Below are 24,983 nucleotides of genomic sequence, written 5' to 3' on the forward strand. Positions count from 1 at the left end.
AATTTTTATATTACACTTTTAGTCCCTATCTCTTATACACATCTAGATGTGTATAAGAGACAGTTCTAGGACAGGTCTTATCTAAGATGGCATCATATTTTGTATAAAAACTTACTTTTCATTTTTTCTTTAGCTTGTGACCCATCTCATGATACCTCCACCAGATTTACTCTTACTAGGTCAATTACCAGATTAGAGCAAAGTGACTACTGACCCCTAAAGGGGCAGTAGACACAAACAAATTAAAAATACCAACAGAATAAATGAGTTGCCATGCTTCTAAAACATCTATTTATATAACTTCAGGGTCCAAGTGAAGAACAGTGCAGTGGAGGCAATGGTACAAATGTGTGTGGGGTCTGCAAATGCAACACCGGAAGATACGGTGAGCAATGCGAGTGTAATCTACTGGAGGGGACTGCTCTCGGAAGTGACGAATGTATTGCGTGAGTACTCTAATATAACCCAAGGGTGGATTCAGGATCTTACAAAACCAGTGGCGGATCCAGGAAATTGAAATAGAGGGGGGCCCCGGGAGGCCTGACTGTCTGCACTACCTCAGCCCCACCATGGTTGGGGCTGAGGTAAGAAAATTTATGATTATGGCAGCTCAAGATGGTCGGAAATGGCACTCTTACACTGTAGTTTGAATATTTTCTTTTTTCCCCCAATTTTTTTACACTTTTTGAAAAGCCGTTCCGACTGGTTTCTCCCCCCCCCCCCCCCCCCCCCCCCACACCCCCCCCGGCCCCTTGAATCTGCCACTGAAAGCAGTGTTTATAAATTCTGTTGTAAAGAGGATTTTTTTTCTTTAAAAAAAGGGGGTAGGAGTGAATGTGCATTTGTTGCACCTACTGTATATCCCAGTGCAACAAAATGGCCCACTTCTTTATTTTCAGAATTACAGTATCTTTTTACTATTGGACATCTGTTAAATATGGTAGTAGTAGACCATAGTATCTATGGCTCTGTGGGTTGGTGGTAATAGTCCACAATTTGCCCAGCGACAATTCCAAGTTTGGAAATTTATTATTTCTTTAATAAACAATTCAAACAAAGTTTGAGTGATGAATGACTGTATATGTTGAGAAGCCCACTTATTAAAATATTGTAAGTGGAAATGTATTATTTCTTTATTAATTTAATATATAAAGTGATAACTGAATGGAAGTCATTAGGTAAATAATGAATTGAAAATATATAGGCCTATGCCTAGGTTAGATTTCTATCATCCTTTTTTGGAAAATTTGCTGCACACAGTATGACTGCTACACACAGAATCTATTTTCACTTTTCTTTTAAAGCTCATCGGAGACTACAACACCTTGCTCTGGAGAGGGAACATGCATTTGCGGCAAATGTCTTTGTAACGAAGGTGTAAGTTCCTTTGTAATTTATTCTTTTGTAAATCCCTATGCAATCTAGAGGCAAAGGGTCAAATTTTTATGTACTGTATTTATTTAAATAAATACCACAGTGCGTTTATTGTTGAGAAGGGTTTTTTGAAGGGGCCTTTGTTCAAGGGAGGCGTTTTATTCGAGAGGGGCATTTATTTTTTTGGCGTAAAGTAAATACTGTATACACACTTAAATTAACGACCGTTAACTTGACTGTAAATAACACATAATTACTGTCAAAATGTGTTATTGCGTGTTCATAAAGACTTATTAATCCCAACTATGTTACAAAAAACATTAATGCTGCTATAGTAGAGCATTAATAGAATGTGTTGAGAATGATGTTGCTTCCATTTTTTTGTTTACAATTATTTAGAGCTTATTCAAGGAAAAAATAGATACCCTGGGGCATTAATTCGGGGGAGGATTTTATTTCAAATGAGGCTCTGGAGAAGACATTTATTCAAGGAAAATTTGTACTATGCACAATTATTCTTTAATAAAATTGGGCAAAAAAATATTTTTGAAATGTGAGCTTTTTACATTTTTCTGATATAGTTTACTGGAGAGTTTTGTCAATGCAGTGATTTAAAATGTCCATTATACAACGGCCTAACATGTGGAGGTAAGTACTAGTTTTAGCAAGAGGAATAATGTATTAACTCTTACCAATGTCATTATTAATTTTATCATTATTGTTAACAGCGAATAAAATTTCATGTTGTACAATAATACTTAAATAAAAGGGGAGATTAATTTTTATATTACACATTTAGTACAATTAATTCAATTTTATTCCAAACGAAAATGCATCATTAGGATAATACAAAAGGACAAATACAATGCAAAAAAAATGCACTTTGCATTGCAAATTTACAATTAAAAGTAGCTATAAATATTTGAAAAATGAGGGCCTAACACAGTGGACAATTTTTTATAAAAATTGCTAAGAAATTAAAGTTTGAAGGGAATGAAAGGATATAAAGAAGTTGTAAAGGGGGAAAAAGTCAACAAGGGGGCAAAAGTCAACAAGGGGGAAAAAGTCAACAAGGGGGAAAAAGTCAACAAGGGGAAACATACACAAACAAGTTTAAAACAGGCTACAAACATCAAGAAAGTAACTAGTGAGACAAAAAAAGCCAAGGCTAAGTTAAATGTAAGCTTCTCACAACAATCTACTTCCCAATAACCATGAATTGTTAGGGCATCAGTAGTGGCATAAGCAGGGATTGAGGGCGGGGCGGAGGGAGGGGGAAATTTCAGCAAAAGTGAATTATTTGAAGTTGAAAACTTATTTCATTTCATTTATTATTATTATTATTTATTTATTTTATTTATTTATGTTATTATTATGATTATTATTATATATTTTTTAAATTATTTTTTTAATTTACTTATTTTATTATTATTATTTATTTATTTATTTATTTTACTTTATTATTATTATTATTATTTCTAGGCAATATAAAATATAGTATAACAAAAACACAAGCACGAGGATAACCTTAAGGAAACTGAATTACTATTGATATGCTCTCCTTACAAATACACGACAACAGACATACATATAAATAAAGCAAGATAAAATAGAAATATGATAAAATGCAGTATAACTTTATAATTAACAAAAACAGTCAACACTCTTTATGTAATAGTACAATAAAAGGGAAGCAAAAAAGATTTTAAAAAGATCAGGTATCAATGAGAGCAAAAAATTAGTAAAAGTAAATTAATTATTCATTAAAAAAATGGTTACGAAGATGATACTTAAAATTTAAAATCTGTAGTCTTTAGTGTCCAATAATAATTTGGGGGATTAGTACAAAATTGACATTAAACTGATTATCTATGCATGATAAAATAAATGATAATAAGCGGTTTATTCTTCCAATTTTTCTCCTGAATTCACCATAGATGATCTATTATATACTTTTAAAAATTCTGGAGTAAATATACAAAATCGACGAGTTGGCTTATTATACTTTTAAACATGATTTGTGAATTGTTTCTTACGAGCAGGTGAAGGCTATGGTAGGTGTGAATGTAATGAGTGTGCCTGCGAACCTGGATACACAGGGACAAACTGCAACTGTCCCCCAAATGATGCATGCATGGCAGCAAATGGGGTATGTGGATATTCTTCAATGTTATAAATATATAAATATTAAAAATACTTATTCAATGTTTGATTTGAGTTTTTGTGTTTTTTTAGTTTTTAATGTTTTAGCTATTTTATAATTTCTTTATTCTTCTTTTTGAGGCACACATTTTTAAATATGTACAAAAAAAAATCATAAAAAATAATTTTGGAATTGTTTGTTTTTTATTTTTCATGGGCATCAGTAACCTAGAATCATATAATTTTCACTGTGGCAGCTAGTGGTGGCACCAGTGGGGGACCAGGTCCCCATTGGGGAGAGCTGCCCTTCCACCTCCCTGTTGAGAAGAAAAACCACAATTTGTCTTGGAGAAAAAATAATTGACATGTATTTTCAACATATTAGAAGACTTCTAAATATATTCTCATTTTTTGGGGGGCTTCACCGCTGAGCCATTTTTAAAAGATTTTGAGCGGGCTTGGCCATGCCCACTTTGCTCTCGTCGGGGACATTCTTCCCCCTTCCTCGTCTTGAACTTAATCCCTCCCCCATCAGGGAAATCCTGGCACCACCCCTGCACTGTGGACAATATGAATGTTTAACAAATCAACAGATTTGTTAACTTAATTTTCTCGCCAGATTAATTCTTGAACGAGACAATAAAAGCTCTCTATTGGCTTGATTTCTCCTTTTAGAAAGAATGTAACGGCTTTGGAACCTGTAAATGTGGAAAATGCACATGCTTCCAAGAATCATCCTACGATGGACCAACATGTGAAACATGCGATGAATATGTAAGTCATACTTAAAAATTTATCACAATAAAAATATACAAGATTTAGCATGAAATGGAGCCATTTCGACCCTAAGTATGGTGTACTGACAGCAGTGCAATAACATACATAAGATATATATATTATATATATATAGGAGCTTAGAAGTATCCATAGGGAGAAACTAAAACAATGAAGAGGGTTAAAAACAGTACCTTAAGGCGAAAGTAGTGTCGCTAAGGGGAAATTAAAGCGACGTTAAGGCGAAATCATAGACAAATGTTATTACTACCACCAAAGTTTTATTATTTGGAATCCATAGCAAATGCCTCCTTTTTTCAAGAAAAATCACAATTGACTATCCAACTTCTATTATCTGAATAGACTTGTCTTCAAACAGTCTGTGATGAGAAGATACCCTGCATTTCTTGTACGGTTTTCAGTGACGGCTCAGAAAAAGACGCAGCATGTGCAGCCGAATGTCAAGAACAATATGTCTTCATTGTTGATTTTAATAATGAAAATAATACAAGTAAAGATGTGTATAAGAGACAGCTGTCCCCCAAATGATGCATGCATGGCAGCAAATGGGGTATGTGGATATTCTTCAATGTTATAAATATTAAAAATACTTATTCAATGTTTGATTTGAGTTTTTGTGTTTTTTTAGTTTTTAATGTTTTAGCTATTTTATAATTTCTTATTCTTCTTTTTGAGGCATACATTTTTAAATATGTATTGTTCCCTCACAATGACAAAAAAAAATCATAAAAAATAATTTTGGAATTGTTTATGTTGTTATTTTTCATGGGCATCAGTAACCTTGAATCATATAATTTTCACTGTGGCAGCTAGGGGTGGCACCAGTGGGGGACCAGGTCCCCATTGGGGAGAGCCTGTCTCTTATACACATCTAGATGTGTATAAGAGACAGGATTTAAAATGTCCATTATACAACGGCCTAACATGTGGAGGTAAGTACTAGTTTTAGCAAGAGGAATAATGTATTAACTCTTACCAATGTCATTATTAATTTTATCATTATTGTTAACAGCGAATAAAATTTCATGTTGTACAATAATACTTAAATAAAAGGGGAGATTAATTTTTATATTACACATTTAGTACAATTAATTCAATTTTATTCCAAACGAAAATGCATCATTAGGATAATACAAAAGGACAAATACAATGCAAAAAAAATGCACTTTGCATTGCAAATTCACAATTAAAAGTAGCTATAAATATTTGAAAAATGAGGGCCTAACACAGGGGACAATTTTTTATAAAAATTGCTAAGAAATTAAAGTTTGAAGGGAATGAAAGGATATAAAGAAGTTGTAAAGGGGGAAAAAGTCAACAAGGGGGAAAAAGTCAACAAGGGGAAACATTACAAAACCCTTAAAAGGACACAAACAAGTTTAAAACAGGCTACAAACATCAAGAAAGTAACTAGTGAGACAAAAAAAGCCAAGGCTAAGTTAAATGTAAGCTTCTCACAACAATCTACTTCCCAATAACCATGAATTGTTAGGGCATCATTGGTAAGTAAAAGTTCCCAGTGATTCTCTTTATCTTTGCGATTTTTGTCGCTCCAACTGGCATTATGGTCATTATATATATTTATATATATATATATATATATATATATATATATATTTATACATTCAAACACTCACTGTATATGACGCAAATTTTCCCTCTACAGGCATAGTCTGATCGTTGTCTGACGACGTCGATGATCAGACGACGATCAGACTACGCCTGAAGACAGTCCAGACAGACCGAAAATTTGCCTCATATACAGTAAGTGTTTGAATGTATATATACATATATATATCTATAATATATATGTTATTACACTGCTGTCAGTACACCATACTTAGGGTAGAAATGGCTCCATTTCAGGTTAAATCTTGTATGTCAAAATAATATGACCCTCCATAAATTAAATGGTTTCATTACTAACCTGAAAGCATTACCACAATAAAAATAACTATACAAAAATCATGTTAAGACAGATTAAAATTCAACATTCAATAATGAAAATATAATAATTGCAATTTAATAACAAAACAGAAAATGTTAATATTAAACAATGATACTATACTAATTAAATATTAGTAACGTATGTTGAAAATATTAGTTTTAAAGTAAAAACAGCGAAATTTAATAACGATAAGGTAAGCATAATAATAGCAATTTAAATATCATCATTATCACCATTAGTTAATGAATATAATTAGTTAACCCTTAAAGTTAAAACCAATAATAATAGGAATAATAATGATAAATAATATTACAATCAATGCAGCAAGTGATTTTTTATGATGAATCAATATCAATGATAAATATAATTTATTTTGGTGAGTTATTTAATCTTATCAAAAAATAAATTAGAGCCATTCTGCCTTGCAAAATATTACATATATGTTATATAAACCAGAATTTGTTAACAAATCTATCATAATTGAATTACATTTCTTTTTCCAAATGAGAAAAATGTTATTACTACCACCAAAGTTTTATTATTTGGAATCCATAAAAAATGCCTCCTTTTTTCAAGAAAAATCACAATTGACTATCCAACTTCTATTATCTGAATAGACTTGTCTTCAAACAGTCTGTGATGAGAAGATACCCTGCATTTCTTGTACAGTTTTCAGTGACGGCTCAGAAAAAGACGCAGCATGTGCAGCCGAATGTCAAGAACAATATGTCTTCATTGTTGATTTTAATAATGAAAATAATACAAATAACATTGGTGAGTATATCAAAAGGTACTATGCTAACAGCTAAGCGTTTGGCCGAGAGGTATAATGTTCCTGCTTTATGAGCCGTAGACCCTGTTTCAAACCCACCCTGCCAGCATCGGGTTTTTCATTGAAGTGAGATCGCTCTGCTCCTTGAATAACACTCGCATGAGTGTTAATCAGGATACGGGTCAACGTATCTGGTATCAAGGCCAATTTTGAGGTCAGGGTTCAAAGTCCTTGCCATGCTTGTAAAATACAGCCAGCTTTTCAGAGGGTTGGCAGGTACAATTTCATTGTAATGACACAAGGTTTTCTTCTGCATTTTCACAGATAAGAATAACGTGTGTGAATCCACTGACCGTAACAAATGCGTTGTTCTATTCACTTATCTAGTAAATGAGACTGCAACGTACATAATCATCAACAATGATAGATGTAAGTATATGAAGAACCACACCAAAAAAATATATATATATATATAAATACACTAAGTAACAAATAACACATTTTTTATTTTACTTTTATCAATAAAATTAAAATAATCATTATATGAATTCCTTCCTTTTTTTTCAAAAAAATAAAACTAGCTTGTCCAGATAAAAGTTTAGAACCGCAAGACATCGTTTTCCTTGTGTTGGGCATTATTCTTGGCATTCTACTGGCTGGATTAGCTGCTCTGTTCATTTTGAGGATGCTAACATTCATATACGACAGGAGAGAGTATGCCAGATTTGAGAAAGAACTCAACAAAAGTACAAAAGAAACAGTAAGCTAGTAGCCAACACTTTATGTAAATAGAAGTTAGGGTTCTATGGTACAATTTTTACTGTACCACTTTTAACTTTCCACATCACCCTCAATATTACTATCACAACCGAAGTTGGTTTGCATGTTTGTTTTTGTTTTTTTTTACTTCCGACCTATCTTTGACTCTTTTTGTTTTTCATGAATTTTTTTTAAGCATTCGTGGTGTGGACTAGCTCGTACCGTAGCTTCCTTCTCTCCTAAGCTTCGCTCTCTGTCTGAGCTACCCGGTAAAACGGTGCCAGCTAATCTTATCTGTTCACAGCAAGGGATGTATGGACCAGGGGTCGGATTTATCAAACTAGAAATCAGCTTAAATTCGTCTTAAGACCATTTTTTTGCTTCAGTCCGATTTATCAATATTGCTTTAATAGCTTAAAAATTGCTTAAAATTAAAAAATTCGGCTGTACCCATTCGCCATCTAAGACAATTTTTAAGCTAAGATTTTGCCAAGATGGTTTGAAAAATCAGCTCAAGATATTTTCTTAGGGACATCTTAACTTTTTTGACTCAAGACATACAATGCTAAGCTGAGATTGATAAATCCCAGGCTAACCCCTACTCGTCTCAACGAAAAATGAACTAGGTTCTTTAAGGTACACATAAGACAATTTAGTACTCTGGGTCTATGGTTTATAGTCTTCAATACAGTATTCGAGAAGACTTGTTCCACCATTAGAACCATAGGTGCACACGTAGCTCGAACCAGCACCGATATTATGACTGCACATTGCAGTGCCAATGCCCTAACCGATCGGCCATTAAGCTTTCATAATTATATACTTAAAGTAGTTCAATAAAGTATTCAATATGTATTACAACAATAAATAAAAGATTTAATTATTTTACCTTTTTCTTATAAATGACCTAAGCATTTTATCATCTTTTTTCTTGTTTTTCTTCAGGGTGAAAATCCTTTATTTAAATCATCAACTACATCCTACCGCAACCCGATGTACGGACAATAACAACGTTCTTCTTGACGTTTGCATTCCTATTATAGTGAATGCGTGCAGTTGGACTATCCATCCTGGTATAGGGCAACCTCCTAATAGGAATTTTCTTGTCTTAATACATTTCTAAGCATATTACTTCACACATTTGTATGGTGCTAGGTCTGAGCTTACAACACTTCTTTTGTCAGTGGCATAACGCCTATGAGCTCTCGCTTGTTAAAGCCAAGGACCCCGACCTTAGAAGGCCCTGGGATATTAATCAGCATTATTTGCCTGGACAATGGCAAGGAACTTAAAAAAAAACCCATAAAAAAAGAGCTGGCAGGGGCTTCACCTCATACTCCACTGGGGTATGCTGCCCCAGCCCACAGACATCAGGCCCATTTGTTAAGCCACTGTTCTTCGTTGTAGCTCGGTGGTCTGCAATGATAGGTTTGTACTAGAGGGAACATAGATAATACCTATCAGCCTTCCATTTAATTTTATCACTAACATTTTAGTTACTAATTTTGATGTTAAGTTATGTGAAAAGGTTTCTGACAGATCAAAATGTGTTAAAGTTATATGAATAGTTTATGAATAGTTTTTTGATGGATCAAAATGTAGATTTTATTCAAGAGCATGATTTCTTTAGCAAGTTATCTAATTTTATCTAATTTAACAAATTTTTTAACCAATATAATCAGCATTCAGCTGTTAAAATAAAAAATGTAAGTGCTATATTTTTGTATTTTAAGTAGAATTGTATAACTTTAATGTAAAATAAAATACAAAGTTGGACATATGCAATTTCATTCCATTGGTTGAATATAAATGTGAGTATTACATCCATATTTGTTAACATAAGGTTTCAAAATGTCTATCTTTGTAAAGTAGTTGTAATTAACATGTATCATAAATATTACAGTAATTAAGATTATAACATCAGTAGATTATGGAGATACAGGCCTCCCTCAAATTAAAGACCACTTTTAGGATTGGGGTTTCCATGGACTTTAGCAGCTTTGGTGTCTAATTAGAATAATAAAGATAAGAGACATTTGTTGATTTGGGACCACAGGAAAGTGGTCTTTAATTGGAGGGAGACCTGTATTGGATGGAAGAAATAAACCAGCATCTCCCCAATTTTTTAGTTGACGACCAACAACCTTCAGGAAACATTAAAAACAGGTACTCAAAATGGCATTCATTGGTAAACAAAATTGAAGTAAAATTTGTAAATGATACTTAGAATGTGCTATCTTTACTATCAGCAAATTTAGCATGATATATTATATATAATTAAATTTCGAAGTCTCACGACCCCTTAATTAATTAAACCGGTAGTTTTAGAAATGATGAAATAAATGATTACATGCAGGGTTGAAAAAAGTAAGCAACTGAGCAATTAGCCAGAGGCATTGCCCTGGAGGCCATTTTGTTTACCCCAGACAACCACTGCTGGGCTATATAGTGTCTAGATGTATTACATATTTCACCAGGGGAATGTTTAGTGTACAGTTAATATCTTCGTATCTTTTTTTTCTTTTTTTCTACAACGAAAAATATTTTTTAATGAGCTAAAAATGCTGGAATAGGCCTATATTGCTGGACGGTAGGCAGTGCGACAGTGTTATTCGATCATTTTGCTCTTCAACATAAATTTAAAAATGGTCTTTGTTGTATTTTTGTGGATTTTCTACTTTTTAGGCACTACTAAATCTACTAAACACATTATTGGTTAAAAAAAAAAAATTTCCTACCGACCTTTTATCTTTTGATAATTGGAAGCAAACCATGGGTAATCATAAATATGAATCATGAATAATATTTATTCAAACATCAATTAAGAATAAACTCTATAAATGCCTCATATAAACATCTCTAATAAATGTTCAAAGACATGCATTTTTTATTTTTTTAAATCACCTCTAAAAATAAATGTCCCTAAAAATCTTCTTGTATAATGCTTTAGCTTGTATTTGAATGAATATGGTATGTTGTGACAAAAAAACGTAAACGATGGGGGTATAAAAACAACACTGTGTATATTGTTCTCATGACTTTACGCAAATCCATGGTGTTGATAGGTGGAGCTGGTTTGAACCTAACTGTATAAACTGTAGTCTTTCTTAATGCACTACAACATATTGGAAGAACATCCATAGTGCAAAATTAAACCTTCCCATCCAGTTTTTTTGTCAGTTTAACAGGTTAATTATCATAATCATAGAATACAAACTCCGCTGATTTGTGTAATTTTTTCCACCAGTAAGAAGTGATTATGGAAATGTACACTGAAATTGTTCTATTGCAAGATAATTTCTTGTAAATTTTTTAGAGTAAAATATTGATAAACCTATTAATAATTATAAATTATGTAAATTTATGATTAAAATAAACTATTAAACCAGTAAAATTTATCCTTTGTCTGAATTTATTCAAGTTCAATATTTTAACAAGGAGTGTAGACCACTCATTACACAATTAGCATATATTCAGCAACTGCACGTAATACGGTCATGCTGATTATTAACGATCAAGCTCCAAAAGAAATGGGCAACGCTAGATTGAACGTTGACATGCAAAGTGACTCAACATTTAATTCCTACAGCAAGTGGCAATAGTTACAACCTCAGCAGCGCAAAATTTGATCCAGTGGCGGACTCAAGGGTGTGCCCAGCCGGCCCGGTCCCCCCACTCCTAAATTTTTTAAAGTTGTTAAAAATTGGAGAAAAAAAGAAAATTGTTTTCAAATTCAAGTCCGAGAGTGCCATTTCCGGCCATCTAGAGGTGCCATAATAGTAAATTTATTATGGCACCTCTATACAAAATTCCTGGATCCGCCACTGGAATCTCAACGAAGCAAATCACTAGCTCGAGCTACACGAAGACAGTCGCTACACCCTCACGTGACGTTTAGTATGCATGTATGTAGGACTTCATAGATACAAACGTTTTACGTTATGGCATTACCGCAGCCTCAAAAGTGTTCCAGCATATACTGCAACAACACTTGCATTAAAAGTGCAAGAAACCTAGCTGATGATATCTTGATTCTTGGTGAAACATGTGACACTAATCTGAGAACAATCTCGCATTCCTTAAAGAGGAACGGCATGTATACCAATAATAGCGATACTACAAAATCTGTTCAGTTTATATTAAAACTACTGTACATGCAATACCAAAGGCACAATTACTTTCAACTCCCAAAAATTCATAATACTCTACTTGCATCTTGCATGTTTTCACTGTTTCATTATCAATTGTCTCACGGATGTCAGTTCTGATGTGTACCACTATGTGCAGCAAAATGGAATTAGTTGTGTCCCAGTATAGGTCTGTATGTGTTAAGAAAGCTCAATGAATAAGATCTCCAGGAAGTACTGTAACTTCCAACTTGGGACCCCTGGTCATGGTGTAAACCATGTGCAATAAACGTTACCTTTCAGAGTTAATTGATGACGACATTTTTTGGGATGACATCGGAAGCCACAGCTTTAATATAAAAACAATGGTGGTGCAGCAATGGAAGCTTCAAGCTTCCAAATGAATATTCACGATCTCATGTTCACTGCTGACAGATAGATAGAACTCTCTCTGTATTCTGGATACTTAATCAATTTGACTTTGCTCTTCATCAAGGTCCACCAGTTTACAACATGTTTAAAATAAATAAAATTAAGAAATTATATACAAAAATCAATGAAGAAGCAAGAAGAAAAAGTTTTATGTTAAATTAAATGTTTGAAGTAATGCAAAGTTAAAGAATCAATTGAACTGCAAGTCACACTGGCAGTGCAACTGAATGGAATTTTTAAAAGTCCTAGGTTCATATCTTAAGGACAATATGCTTAGTTAATATCTGATATGATGGTGGTGATGATGATAATGAAATAAACTCAATAGTTTAAGGAAGCTTTGCATACTACTTGGAACAATCCATCGCTAAACAAGCAGACTTTCAACCTATACACAACGCTCGCTGTCCGATTGTTGTGGTCTTAGTTACCATAACAATCATGCAGTGACACATGGTGTTTGAATTAAAGGTTTTGCATTGCTAATCACTACTCCTGCCATTTACATACCGTACACATGCTCAGGTCCACACTGAAGACGAGAATTGCATTCTTGAAACGTGTATGCTTCACAATGAGGCTCACGATTGGGCTCGCTATCAAGTTTCTTTACAAAACCAAGTAATGTTGGTTATTTTCTTGTAATAATTCATTCATTCTTGGTTGTATTCCGCTATAGTCTAGTACAACAAATATTTTTCTTGTGAGAACAAAAGCGCACAATGCAAGCATACATAAGACTCGCGCTGGTTAATCATTTTCATGAATCAATTTTTTTGTAGCGCACCCACAGATGTTCTTTCACCTCTGGTATTTTACTAGTTGCCATAAATACGGTCTGCTCTAAGGTGTTCGGTGCAGTGAGTTTGAAAGTCCGTTTGACCTAATGTAAGTTACAAACAAGAAGAGACAGAAAACACAAAGGAGAATAAAAATAAGTTTTTGAGAATTTACACATAATGAAAATATTGTATTGTGGACGGTTGATTATATCAATATTACATAACAATAATTAAACTGTACAATAAAATAACCAGAATATAGGTATACATTTATTTTAAGGAGACGCATTTAAGGAGATACATTTTATTCTGAGGAGACCATCCTGTTAGACCATGGGGAAAACCTATTCCCAAATGTGGTCTCTAATTGGAGGGAGACCTGTATATAAAATAAACCCATTAATACACTCTGGCATCAGCACATTTATCCAACTAGACATGTGAATGATCAAAACCCATTTACCTTGGTTACAATTGGATCTTTTGCAAAAGACATCCTACCGATTGTGGTCGATTCCAGATTTATTCCTGTACCTTCAACAATACCTTCTTCCAGTTCAACCACGCCTAAAAAAATGTAACAAAAGCCCAAAAATAATAAATATTAAAATAATAAACACGAAGGCCAGTATTAATTTATATTTTCTGTTTTTTATATGGTGGTTTTGCGAATCAGGTAATTAAAATCATCATTAGAATGTCCATAATCATGAACACCACTAAAACCATAATAGCATTACCACTAAACCATGATCATAACCAATATTACCACCACCAACAATACCATCATTATTAACACTCTGACTGCCAGGGGTTTGAAAAAGTAGAATCAGCCACCGCCAGACCTTTTAGCAGATTTTAACACTTTTCCAAAGCTCGTTCAGAGTGCGTATATGATCAGATTTGACATGTAGTGAATACTACGAAAACTACAAACATTTTAGCTTTACAATGATACCGAACACTTTATTCTATTATCACAATCTGTGACCCATAACAGTAAAATGAAAATCACTCAAATTTTGGAGATTTACGCAATTTCGCACAACAAAGCTGTGATAATCGCGATTTCGTGAAAGTAAATCAATACCGCTCTATGCTAATGTAAACAAACAAATAGTGAAACACTTACAGTCCAGACTGAATATAGTGTTCAAATTGTTAGTACATGTCGGTAATTACCCCATCTACCGGATTCCGTAACAAAACCTGAACCACGGATATCTCCGTATTTGACAGTTAAGCGTTTTAGTTACCAAACACGGAGATCTCCGTGTTTGGTGGGCATATAAACCCCATACCCAACTTGATTTATTATAATACCTGCATAAATCATTAACATCAACACCATGCATAACATTACCATAACCACCACCATTATTACATTTATTACAGTGACATTCTTGGTAAGATTTTCAAGATTTAAGGTTGGTCAGGCTTAATCATCACAAAGGTTTTTGGCCTGATCGCCACCAACAGCTTAACAACCAGCCATAACCACCAGGCCACACCATCATTACAATCCTCGTATTATCTTCACTACAATATCATCACCACTAACAGTCACCATCATCACCTCAACTAGCACCATCTTCATCCACTACTTGCACCATTATCACCATCCCATCACCATGATGAAGACCACCACAAATGAATTTCATACCAAAGTTTTGTGCAGAGATGTACGCTACTTCATTCGTGCCAGGATTAACTCGCAGAAACCCGGTTTCTCGATGTAACGGTTTACCAGACTCATGGTGCCAGGAATTAAAACTAAAAGAAAAAAAAAATCAAGAGAATGGTGTTTAAATCAATTATTCATTATAAGTACACTTGCTGCTATACTACACCACTGTACATAGCATAATAAAAAGCTCAAAAAACATTGGTTTAGTCAAAGGTGGAATACAAAAAATCCTAGGCTTTCTGTGGTTTATTTAGACAGTTTAATTTATATTCAATGGAAGGTATACATTGTCTGTTAGATTTTACTTTGCACTGAATTGCTCTTAAATTATAAGTAACATTTTCCCAATGAGAATAGGGCTCCGCATCAGTTCTAAAAATAGAATTATTTTTCAAAAGTTTCACATTGATTACCAGTAATTGAAATGTTATTAGAATGTTTTTATTAATCTGTTCATCCAAAAAACTCACTTAACCAATATACAACTCATGTATAAATATTCAGCTCATGCATGCCTATGGGTCATTTCACCGAGTTTGGGCACAAAGTGTGACATAGACATAAAAATTTCAAATTTCTCAAAATGATAACCAATGGCATTTTTAGTAACCTTAGTATCGTATATTATTGGAAAAACAAAAATCTTCCCATATTAGTTTTTTTGGAAATAATTTTTTAAGGGATGAAATACTAAGTTTCATTGAAAAATCAACACTATAACATAGCAATAACATATTTTCATCAAATGTATTTTAATTCAATAACAACACCTGCTATACTAAATTGATTCTGTGTGACTATTTACCTATGCATTTTTTTTATGTGCAAAAATAAAAAACCCAAAAAATTGTTAGCTTATTCATTGATAATGGCCTTTAATTCATGTATATCCGATGTAACAGGGACGTCGTACTCATTGTTACATTTTTAGTTGCAATTTAATAATAATGTCTGTTCCCTTTGAAACTCACCATAAGTGGGTTAGAGTAGCAAAGTATTATACTTTAGTGTAATGTACAATCATAAACACCATTAAATGGACATGATCATGCAAAACAGCTTACTTGACAATAACGATGTAACTGGGTCTTGTTACTCTATATTCTTTATTTTCTTGCTGGCTTATTTAATTTTACTCGTTTTTCCAAAATTTTGCTATAATAATTATTGAATCGTGTAACTCAATCATGTTTCTTATAACAAAAATTGTAAATATCCTAATAAAGAAAAATAAATTGACTTTATTTATTTTCTGATTAAACCGATGTAACAGGGACGCCATATAATAAATGTAGAATAAATATTTACTAATACTGTAGGTGGAACCTAAAACTGGTTGTATTTTTGAGATGCTATGCCTAAGTCACTATTAATTGATAACTACACAATTCTTGTTTGGGAACAAAAAGTTTTAAAATTCACTGATATAACAGTAAGACGCCGTTACTCAGAATGGAACAATTTTTTGGGTTGATGATTTGCTCGCAGAAAAATTGAGTGAAAGAATAAGTAAAGACTATCTAAAAGCCCGACTATTCATACCAATTTGACTGTCATTTCTATTACAAACTGTTAGAAAACAGGCTCTGTATGTTCATTTTTTTCACACAGAATCTGCATTTTTTGTGTGGGACGCCATGAGATTAATAAATGTGATAAAAAAATAGATACCATTTTAAAAATAAACATGTGTGGTATCATTTGAAAGGTCTTTTTATGTACTATAATGTCAAATAATATTTATTTAAACATACAGTACTGCTTAGTGTCCCAACAATGCCACATTTTAAGTACACTAGCTGCTAATTTTGACATGTACCCCAACTTGGTGGAATGACGCCTATATAAATGTAGACTGTTTATCTTTTATTGTTATGAATATAGTATTGATATTCATAAATTTTGTGTTTGAAATGTATATTTGTGTATTGTGTTTTGAAAAGAGTGATGGTTTCCATGAGGACAAATAAATTCTAAACCTGAATCTGGTTACTGTATTTACATTATTGTTATGTATTATTTTTATTGAATCATCATATGGATTATTATTAGCAATGAAATATTTATGAAATGTATTATTTACATTATTGTTATGCATTATTGTTATGTATAACTGGCAATGAAAATGAAAATAGCGGTCAATGAAAATAAAGTAACATTGACTATGAGTAATAGAAATTTTATTAGAATGGCATGTATTATTTATGCTATTATTATGCACTGTTGCTTTTGTATCAAGACTCGTGTGCAACAAAGACTCGTGGTGACTCATTTTGGACTCTATTGTAGGATGAGTTAACTATGTACAGTATTTATTATGTATTATTTTATGCATAATTTTATGCCTTGGCAATGAAATATTTCTGTTCTTTTTCATATTTTGAATTTCATCATGTAGCCTGGCTGAAGTTTGACAAAAAAAAGACTATTCTTTGACCAATGAAAATAGTGAAGTTGCCATCTGTTGCATCAAAAACAGTAACTGATGAAATGAAGAGGTGCTGTTACATGCAAATGCTACATCTTCTACTTTCAGTAATATTAAACGATCAAATTGTAAAGCACTTTACTGTAGCTGTGAGGTGTGCGAAATCTGTGTTTTTTATTTTCTTGGCCTTTCACTTTTTACATTTTTAACCTTTCTTTTTATATACTCGCTAATAATGTAGTTAAGTTTTGTTTTCTGGGGCTCCAGACTTTTGTCATGGTGATTTTGTTGCTTTTGGGGCCCCACGACACTTGTCTGAATAAATAAATAAAATGAAATGAAATGAGGAGACAAAAATGACATTGCAAAAAAGGGATCAAATTGCATGCCCAGCATTAAAATATATGATGAAATTCAGAACCAAAGTGTGTACTGTTTGCTATTTATTTACAAACTCTGCATTGCCTACATCTGCTACACAAACACATGTGAAGACCAAGTACAGTAAGTACAATAAAAACTAAATTGCTTAATGCATAGTAACCAATACAAAATTAACAATAAGTGTTCTTATAATATCCACAAAAATATGCATTCATTCATGTAGTTTTATTTACATGACCTATTTAGGTTTAACTTGCTGTCTGGAACTATTTGGTTTTGAATGCATTCACCCAACCCAAAGGAATTGATCACTATGGAGCCCCCACCAAGAACAGCCAGACACACAATGGAAAAACAAAAAAACAAAAAACCATATGCTTAATAGCAGGGTCCCAAGCTGGAAGAATTTAAATCTGAGAAATCTGTTTAAATGAGCTTTCTTAACACAAATTATAATTTATCGTGCAAGGTGATACCCATTTCCATTGACACACAATGCAAAAAAAAAATCAAAACAAAAAACAATTTGCTTAATAGCAGGGGTCAAAAGCTGAAAGAATTTAAATCCGGGAAATCTGTTTAAATGAGCTTTCTAAACACAAATTATAATTTACTGTGCATGGTGATACCGATTTTCACTGACTTCCGGGAGACAATTAATAACACTGTAGTAGTGAATTTGCAGAAGATGGTTTATTCTCTGGGGGACTTTTGCTTGCTTGCTGGAGTGCAGGATGCCTTCTTCCCAATTTCTTGGAGACTTGCGCCACTTACGGGAGAATTTTTTTATTTAAACTGATTATAGGGAATTTGGATAATCACGTATGAAGCTGGCATGATATCTTTTTACTTGGTGTAGGTTAGTTTAAGTGGGTGTTTTTGTTTTTTTGTATTTCTAATTTATTTTTAAATTTGGCTTTATTGTACTTGCCTCATTTTGGCCCCCCTCTATTTTGTAACAAGTCTCTTCAGGCTTCATGGGGGTATATTTTTTGTCTTTGCTTCTATTCTTGTCTGTTAATCTTGTATGAATTTGTTTTTGATGAAATAAGAATTTTTGCATGAACTTCAATTGAAAGCTCCAACCATTGTGGGTGTGGTTTTCCTGTCAGGGAGCTTGGGCCTCTCATTGCGGAACTTGGACCCCCACCACTATCGTCGTGGGCCTTGGATCATTCATCATGAAATCTCTCAAGCCACCGCCCTCCACAATTACCATTTCGACAGTGCAACTGAGGTACTACATAAGGCCAAGCTTGTATTTTCCCATTAGGACACACTTTTCTCAAGGCATTGCATAGTAAGAGGTATGCAAATGAATGATGATAAATCACATGATAGTAACTTGGTGCAGAGAAACATCTATACCCCTGGTACTTAATAGGCAGCTGGCAGGGTAAATTTGGCTTGCGAAACCAATTATTTGACCCGCAGGAAAACATAAAATTTTCAAAAAATATTTAGAGAAACTAAAAGTAATAATTATTAGATGAATATTTTTTTTTCAATAAGTGAAGACCAGAACACAACACTGGGGCCATGGTGAAGTAGGGGGTGCTTCCACCCAGACCTAGAATTATAACTGTTACCAAACAATCGATAAATGCCAAAAGATTGGTAGTCTTAGTTCAGCTAAATTAGACATTGCAGATTGAAGTGTTTTTTAAGCTTTAAAGTTCTGGTATTTGGTAGACATAGGATGTTTGAAATTACACAGAAAATACCAATTGTATGCCAATATATTACTATACTGTAAGTTAAACAAACTTTGTGTGACTGGTAAAAAAAAAATTTTTGTTTTGTACGACGCAACACAAAATCAACAGGCCGCCAAATTGTATGATGATAAAATGTCATTTTAATAATGACGAAAAGTATATACGTATATACGGTACAGTGGGTGCATAGACAGGGGCAGCCGCAACATTCTTAGTCGAGCAGGCTTTATGCTACAGTATATACAAGGCTGAGCACCCCCCCACCCCCGAAAGCTAAAATTATTAACAAGATTTAATTAATGGCAAACATGTTGAAATCAATTAGCATCCAAATAATGCGTAAAAGTACAAATGAACCTACATTGAACATGACAACTACAATGCGTTGTAATATGAAGTAATTTTTATGAACACTATTACACCTTATCGTAAATTAAAAATTATTATTTACATAATACATATCACGTACACCAAATGCTTTTTGGGTGCCCAAGGCCTGCATGACTCAACACAGATTTTATTGGCGAAGATGGGGTTGGAGGCGGGAAATCTTTAAAGATGAATATTTTTCTCAGCGGGGGGTTGAGCAGTAGCTTGGAGGGAAAAGGCAATGGTACCCAAAAACAAGGTGCAGCTAATGGGTGCTGATTAATATTCATAACGTCAGAGGGCTTATTTCTTCCGATAACTTAACTTCCTTAATACAGATATCTAAAATTAGCCTCAGCTTCGAAAAAGTCGTTTTGCATTTTACAACAGCCACATAATCCCACACAACACAAAATCAACAGTCCGCCAAATTGTAATGATGATAAAATGTTTTTTCTCAGTTGAGCTGGCTTATATGCTATATACAAGGCTGACCCCCTATTATACCTGTAACTTTAATTTTGGTTTGATATACTTCTACAGGATTAGTACTACCAGGGAGTTGTCATAGTTCCTGGTCCTACCCAATTAATTGCCTGTGCCAAAAGAAAGTTAGAGCTGTTAAAGTATAGACGCCCTGTCAGGTAATTATATTTGGCATAATATGCCTAAACATGGAGGTCTTCCATGAAAAGCAAAGATACAAATCAAGGTCAAAATGATACTGAAGAAAAGTATTTAGTTTTACTTTGAGTAAAAAAAGCCCAATCCAGGAAACGATACTTCACACACAGTTACACTTGCACAAAGAAATGAAGACATGACAAGCTCTATTACCAGGGCAGAAACACACCAAAATGAATGGAAATTTAAATAGAATTCTAGAAATGGGTTTCCTCAAAATTCTACTAAGTTGGATCTTCTCAGGCCCCTCAACCCAGCCAGTGGCCCATAAACAGCCTCCGCCTAAAGGCTTGTGTTGTTCGCAAGAGCATTCCCCATCCCTCCAATCGGGACTACCCCCTACCTACAGACATGCAAAATAACCTAATAGATGAATATATCATTTATTTTTTACATCTGTACTTATTATTCAGTCTACGCAACTATTTGAGCACCGCTTAGAAGGCGAAACTTTACCACTTATCATGCTACTTAACCGTTAGTTCCCAGCAAGTTAGGTGAATTGAAATAAAGTGGTAATACCAGTTGTGTAGGGAGGACCTTCGTCAGAAAGAGCTCATTCGTCAGAGGGAAAAAAATCACATGTAACTTTTACAGAATATGAGGTTGTAAGATCGATTTCGGGCCTTGTATTCAAAATCACTAGATTGTTAGAGCTTCTGGGGAGATATTCCCCATGGACCTCCTTCAGAGTTTCCAGGACATCTCCTCTCCCCTGCCATTGGGCAAATATTGTTTTGTGGTGATTTTACACAAGGGTATTGTCATTCCATGTCAGAAAAAAAACAACAAAAAAACATCAATCTCCCGGATTTTGTTCAAATTTTAGTAAGTGGTTGGGACTCATGTAAAACAATCAGAAATGAAAAATTGTTGATCTCGGGCTCTTAATTACCGAGATATCGTCAGTTAAATGTGCAAGGTATCGCTAATTAGCTCAAACTTATCTCGCTAATTAAGAACATAGGATAAACAATTTTTCATTTCTGATCATTTTTCATGGGTCCCACCACACTAAAATTTGAAAAAAAAATTTAGATTTATAGTTTTTTTTTTTGGCAAAATATTAAATCAATCTTATGGTGAAATACTTGTACAGTAATGAATTTAGTGGCCTAATAGAATTTGAAATTGCCCAAAAGCCTTCAAAGGTCTGTGTGGCCAACAGGGAGCATAGCATAGTGTTGGGGACATAGACATAAAAACAAGTTGCTTGCAACTCGGAGATTACCTTTGGTGCACGAGATCAACTTTAAAAATAATCTGGCCCTTCAAACAAATTAATTAAGAACCAAGGGATCTATACTATTGATACATAGCACTGTTTAATAAACATCTTTATTTACTAAAAGTAGAGGAATTTCCCATACCAAAGTTTCTTCATATATTAGTGATGAAATTCCCAATTTTCTCATTACTCTTCAGACCCATCGCTGGTATTAAGTGCACTTGCTACATGTGATTTCCTGATAAATAAAATTTAATTCAAGTAAATATACCTAAAATTTAACATCGGTTGGCCGACATGACTGAAAGTAGCTTCTTCTTCGTAAGTGAATGATTCGATTGTAGGAAACTGGCCTTTACTGGATTCCGACTTCCATTTACCAAGTAACCATTCGATACATTTCACCGCTTCATGAATAGGAACACTGCAAAAACAAAAAGTACAATTAACAGTTCATACATTTCTAGTATACAGTATATAGTTGCAATACACACAATCGGCGACTGGGAACTAATAGCGGTCATGGGATATATAGTGGGTATAACTTACAGTGCGAACAGTGGGAAAGTACAGGAAAAGGTAATGTTACAGTTGTAAAAACAACCGCCGCTGTTAACGTGAGAAATAAGTCAGAACAATTGAAGCAGGGGTGCTTGTATAAGATGAGATTTAAAATACCAAATTATGATTGAAAACAACACATACAAAGACCTGAAGAGGATAGGTAAGGTAAGCCCTACATTTGGCTCCATTTTAGCCAGCTAGATGCAGTGTCAAGACCATATAAAGCAGCAAAAAATAGGAATGTTGATAGTGAAACAGAGAGCAGGAATCATTTTATACGCCTGACATACAAAATTATCAAACTTGAGGGTAGTCTTATACACATGAATATGCAGTATTAATCAGAATACTGTATGTTGCAAAGAGTAATTTAAAATATAACTTAAGCAGCACCTGATCATAATATGTTTGCATTGTAAATATTACATTGGGTCAAATAAATAAAAATTAATAATGAATTGCAGGGTACTGGTACTCATGTATTCATTGCTTTACATGTGTTACTATATCATTGGACCAATTTTCTGTCATTGTACTTTTGTGGCATTGATCACTACATTGGATATTTCCTGATCATAATATGTTTGCATTGTAAATATTACATTGGGTCAAATAAATAAAAATTAATAATGAATTGCAGGTTACTGGTACTCATGTATTCATTGCTTTACATGTGTTACTATATCATTGGACCAATTTTCTGTCATTGTACTTTTGTGGCATTGATCACTACATTGGATATTTCCTGCCATTGTATTTTGTAACTACAGTTCACTAATGAAAATTGGTGACAATCGAACATACATGTTTCTTGCAAAATTAAACACGGATCTACATGTACAGTACATTGTCTTTCTCCATTCAGTAGTAAATGCTAAAAACGCCATTACTGTGTTGATGACTGCACTGAATAGCTGCAAGACATTAATGGCTACGTTTAAATTCTCCACTCGTCACAATCTACTTTTGCTCCAGTGAACAATAGTTTTATATTTTAATGGATTGTGCATACACACTGAATGATTCCCACTTGCTCCTACTAGAACACACAACCTTTTTGGTGCAATTCTGCAATTCATAGAAAAACAAAGGAAAACAACTTTGTGTGGGTTGGTCTTCTTTTCTTTAAGCCTCTCTAAGATTGCAATAACTACAGTAAATGCTTTTGCAGATGCTGGTTTTGAACATCCACTAGTACAGACACATGTAATGTAGTTTTATATAACGCATTTAGGTCTCCATAATCTGCGCTCTATACAACCATTTATCATATAGCACATATTATTATATACCCGAGTCTTAAAGCTCTCAAACCATGGACTAGCCCATACTAATAATTTCCTTCTTCCCTAAGGGTCACTTCGCATCTGAGCTACACGGTAAACCAGTACCAGCTGCTTTCGTCTATCCACAACAGGGGCTATATGGACAAGTACCCTGGGGTAACCACCTACAGTACTTGTTTCAACAGAGTTCATTGGAGTTTACATAGATGCCAAACTGAGCCTACGGTGGTGTCCTTATCGGAGAAGACTTCTTCCACCACCAGAATTATAACAAGTGTGCTTCTTAGACCTGTAGGTGGCGGCTCCCCTGTCTTAGCCACTTGACTAGCCTATTTCCAAGGCATTTCTACATTTTTCTAAGTGATTTAACCTCTATTTTCTCATACCTACATATAAAAATTAGCAGTTTGGTTGACTGTTTTTTTTACTTTACAGAAGTACAGTGTTAATATATAAAAAGTGAAATTTCGAATGGACATGCCATATAATTGGTCAGGAACTGTTAGAGCGTCAATCACCAAAATTATAGGGAAGCTTCTTTACATCATAATGTACCTCTAGCATGATTTTGGAAAAGAAAAAAAAAATACATATTTTTTTATTCAACTTTGAACTTTTTAACCTATAGCAACTTTTTTTATGGTTGAATTAGCATTTATTTATAAAGTTATAGAGCTACTCAATACAGTAACTTTAAAATAACACCAAAACCAGCTCAATTAGCTCATGCTTCGTTAGGTATCAATCAAAATAAAATCAATCAAAATCTTTATTTATTCACGAAATATATGAAAAACATAAAAGCTCGTTCACAAAAGGTGTTCTTCCACGGGTTTGTGATAAAATATAAGAAAAACATATCAATACAGAATATAAAATAAATATATACAACAACTTAGAATTTCAAAATAAGAACAATTAAAAAAAAACATCACTTTGGTTAGCTGTTTAACATGTTTTTAAGTTCTTTTTTGAATAGATTGAGAGATAGTGTCTCACTAAAAGACCTAGAGAAAAAAAAATTGTTTCTGATCATTTCTCATGGGTCCAAACCACATACAAAAAATCTGAGACTTGGGAGATTGATGTGTTTTTTTTTTTTTTGGTTGATTTGATGGAAGTACCCCATAGTTATAAGCGTGGTTGCACAAGTATGTGTATGAGCAATGCAAGATTAAGAGTAACTATGGTAAAAGAGCCATTCAATTCATTTCTACAACAAAATCTTCCCAAGAGCATTCATTCAATATTACATTCTGTTCTGTGACATTTTTGTTATTTACCGAATACTCAATCTGTATTATCTGTTTATTCATTGGTCCATGAACGCTAATAATGAGAGTCATGGTTGGTCGATGATAGAAAGAAAAGAGTTGATGAATAATACGATGAGGAGTGTTTGATGCTTTAGAAATTACATCGTTTCTTTCAATCAAGTTTAAAAAAAGGTGGAAAATACCCGTGGGAATAAAGGTAGGCCTACAGTATCACATAACAAGAATGA

The 24,983-nt window shown here is 33.6% G+C and overlaps 2 protein-coding genes across 3 annotated transcripts in view; one reads left to right on the plus strand and one right to left on the minus strand.

Moving 5' to 3' along the window:
• Positions 1-11,184, plus strand: part of LOC117120003 (integrin beta-1-like) — a 38,223-nt gene extending 27,039 nt beyond the window's left edge. Inside the window, exons 13-21 of the mRNA XM_033264987.1 lie at positions 307-446; positions 1,305-1,377; positions 1,956-2,022; positions 3,417-3,523; positions 4,192-4,290; positions 6,877-7,033; positions 7,356-7,460; positions 7,613-7,791; positions 8,736-11,184. Coding sequence (XP_033120878.1) covers positions 307-446; positions 1,305-1,377; positions 1,956-2,022; positions 3,417-3,523; positions 4,192-4,290; positions 6,877-7,033; positions 7,356-7,460; positions 7,613-7,791; positions 8,736-8,798 — 990 coding nt within the window. The 3' untranslated portion in view covers positions 8,799-11,184. The remainder of the gene's footprint in view (positions 1-306; positions 447-1,304; positions 1,378-1,955; positions 2,023-3,416; positions 3,524-4,191; positions 4,291-6,876; positions 7,034-7,355; positions 7,461-7,612; positions 7,792-8,735) is intronic.
• Positions 11,185-24,983, minus strand: part of LOC117120004 (THAP domain-containing protein 4-like) — a 19,157-nt gene continuing 5,358 nt past the window's right edge. For both annotated transcript variants that reach the window (XM_033264989.1, XM_033264988.1), the window contains exons 2-5: positions 21,901-22,053; positions 14,795-14,904; positions 13,595-13,698; positions 11,185-13,232 (exon numbers count right to left, since the gene is read on the minus strand). In XM_033264989.1, the coding sequence (XP_033120880.1) occupies positions 13,110-13,232; positions 13,595-13,698; positions 14,795-14,904; positions 21,901-22,053 (490 nt within the window). In that variant the 3' untranslated portion in view covers positions 11,185-13,109. The remainder of the gene's footprint in view (positions 13,233-13,594; positions 13,699-14,794; positions 14,905-21,900; positions 22,054-24,983) is intronic.

Source organism: Anneissia japonica, unplaced genomic scaffold (genome assembly GCF_011630105.1).
Source record: "Anneissia japonica isolate Jap-2015-1 unplaced genomic scaffold, ASM1163010v1 scaffold9290_len831353_cov190, whole genome shotgun sequence".
Classification (NCBI taxonomy): domain Eukaryota; kingdom Metazoa; phylum Echinodermata; class Crinoidea; order Comatulida; family Comatulidae; genus Anneissia; species Anneissia japonica.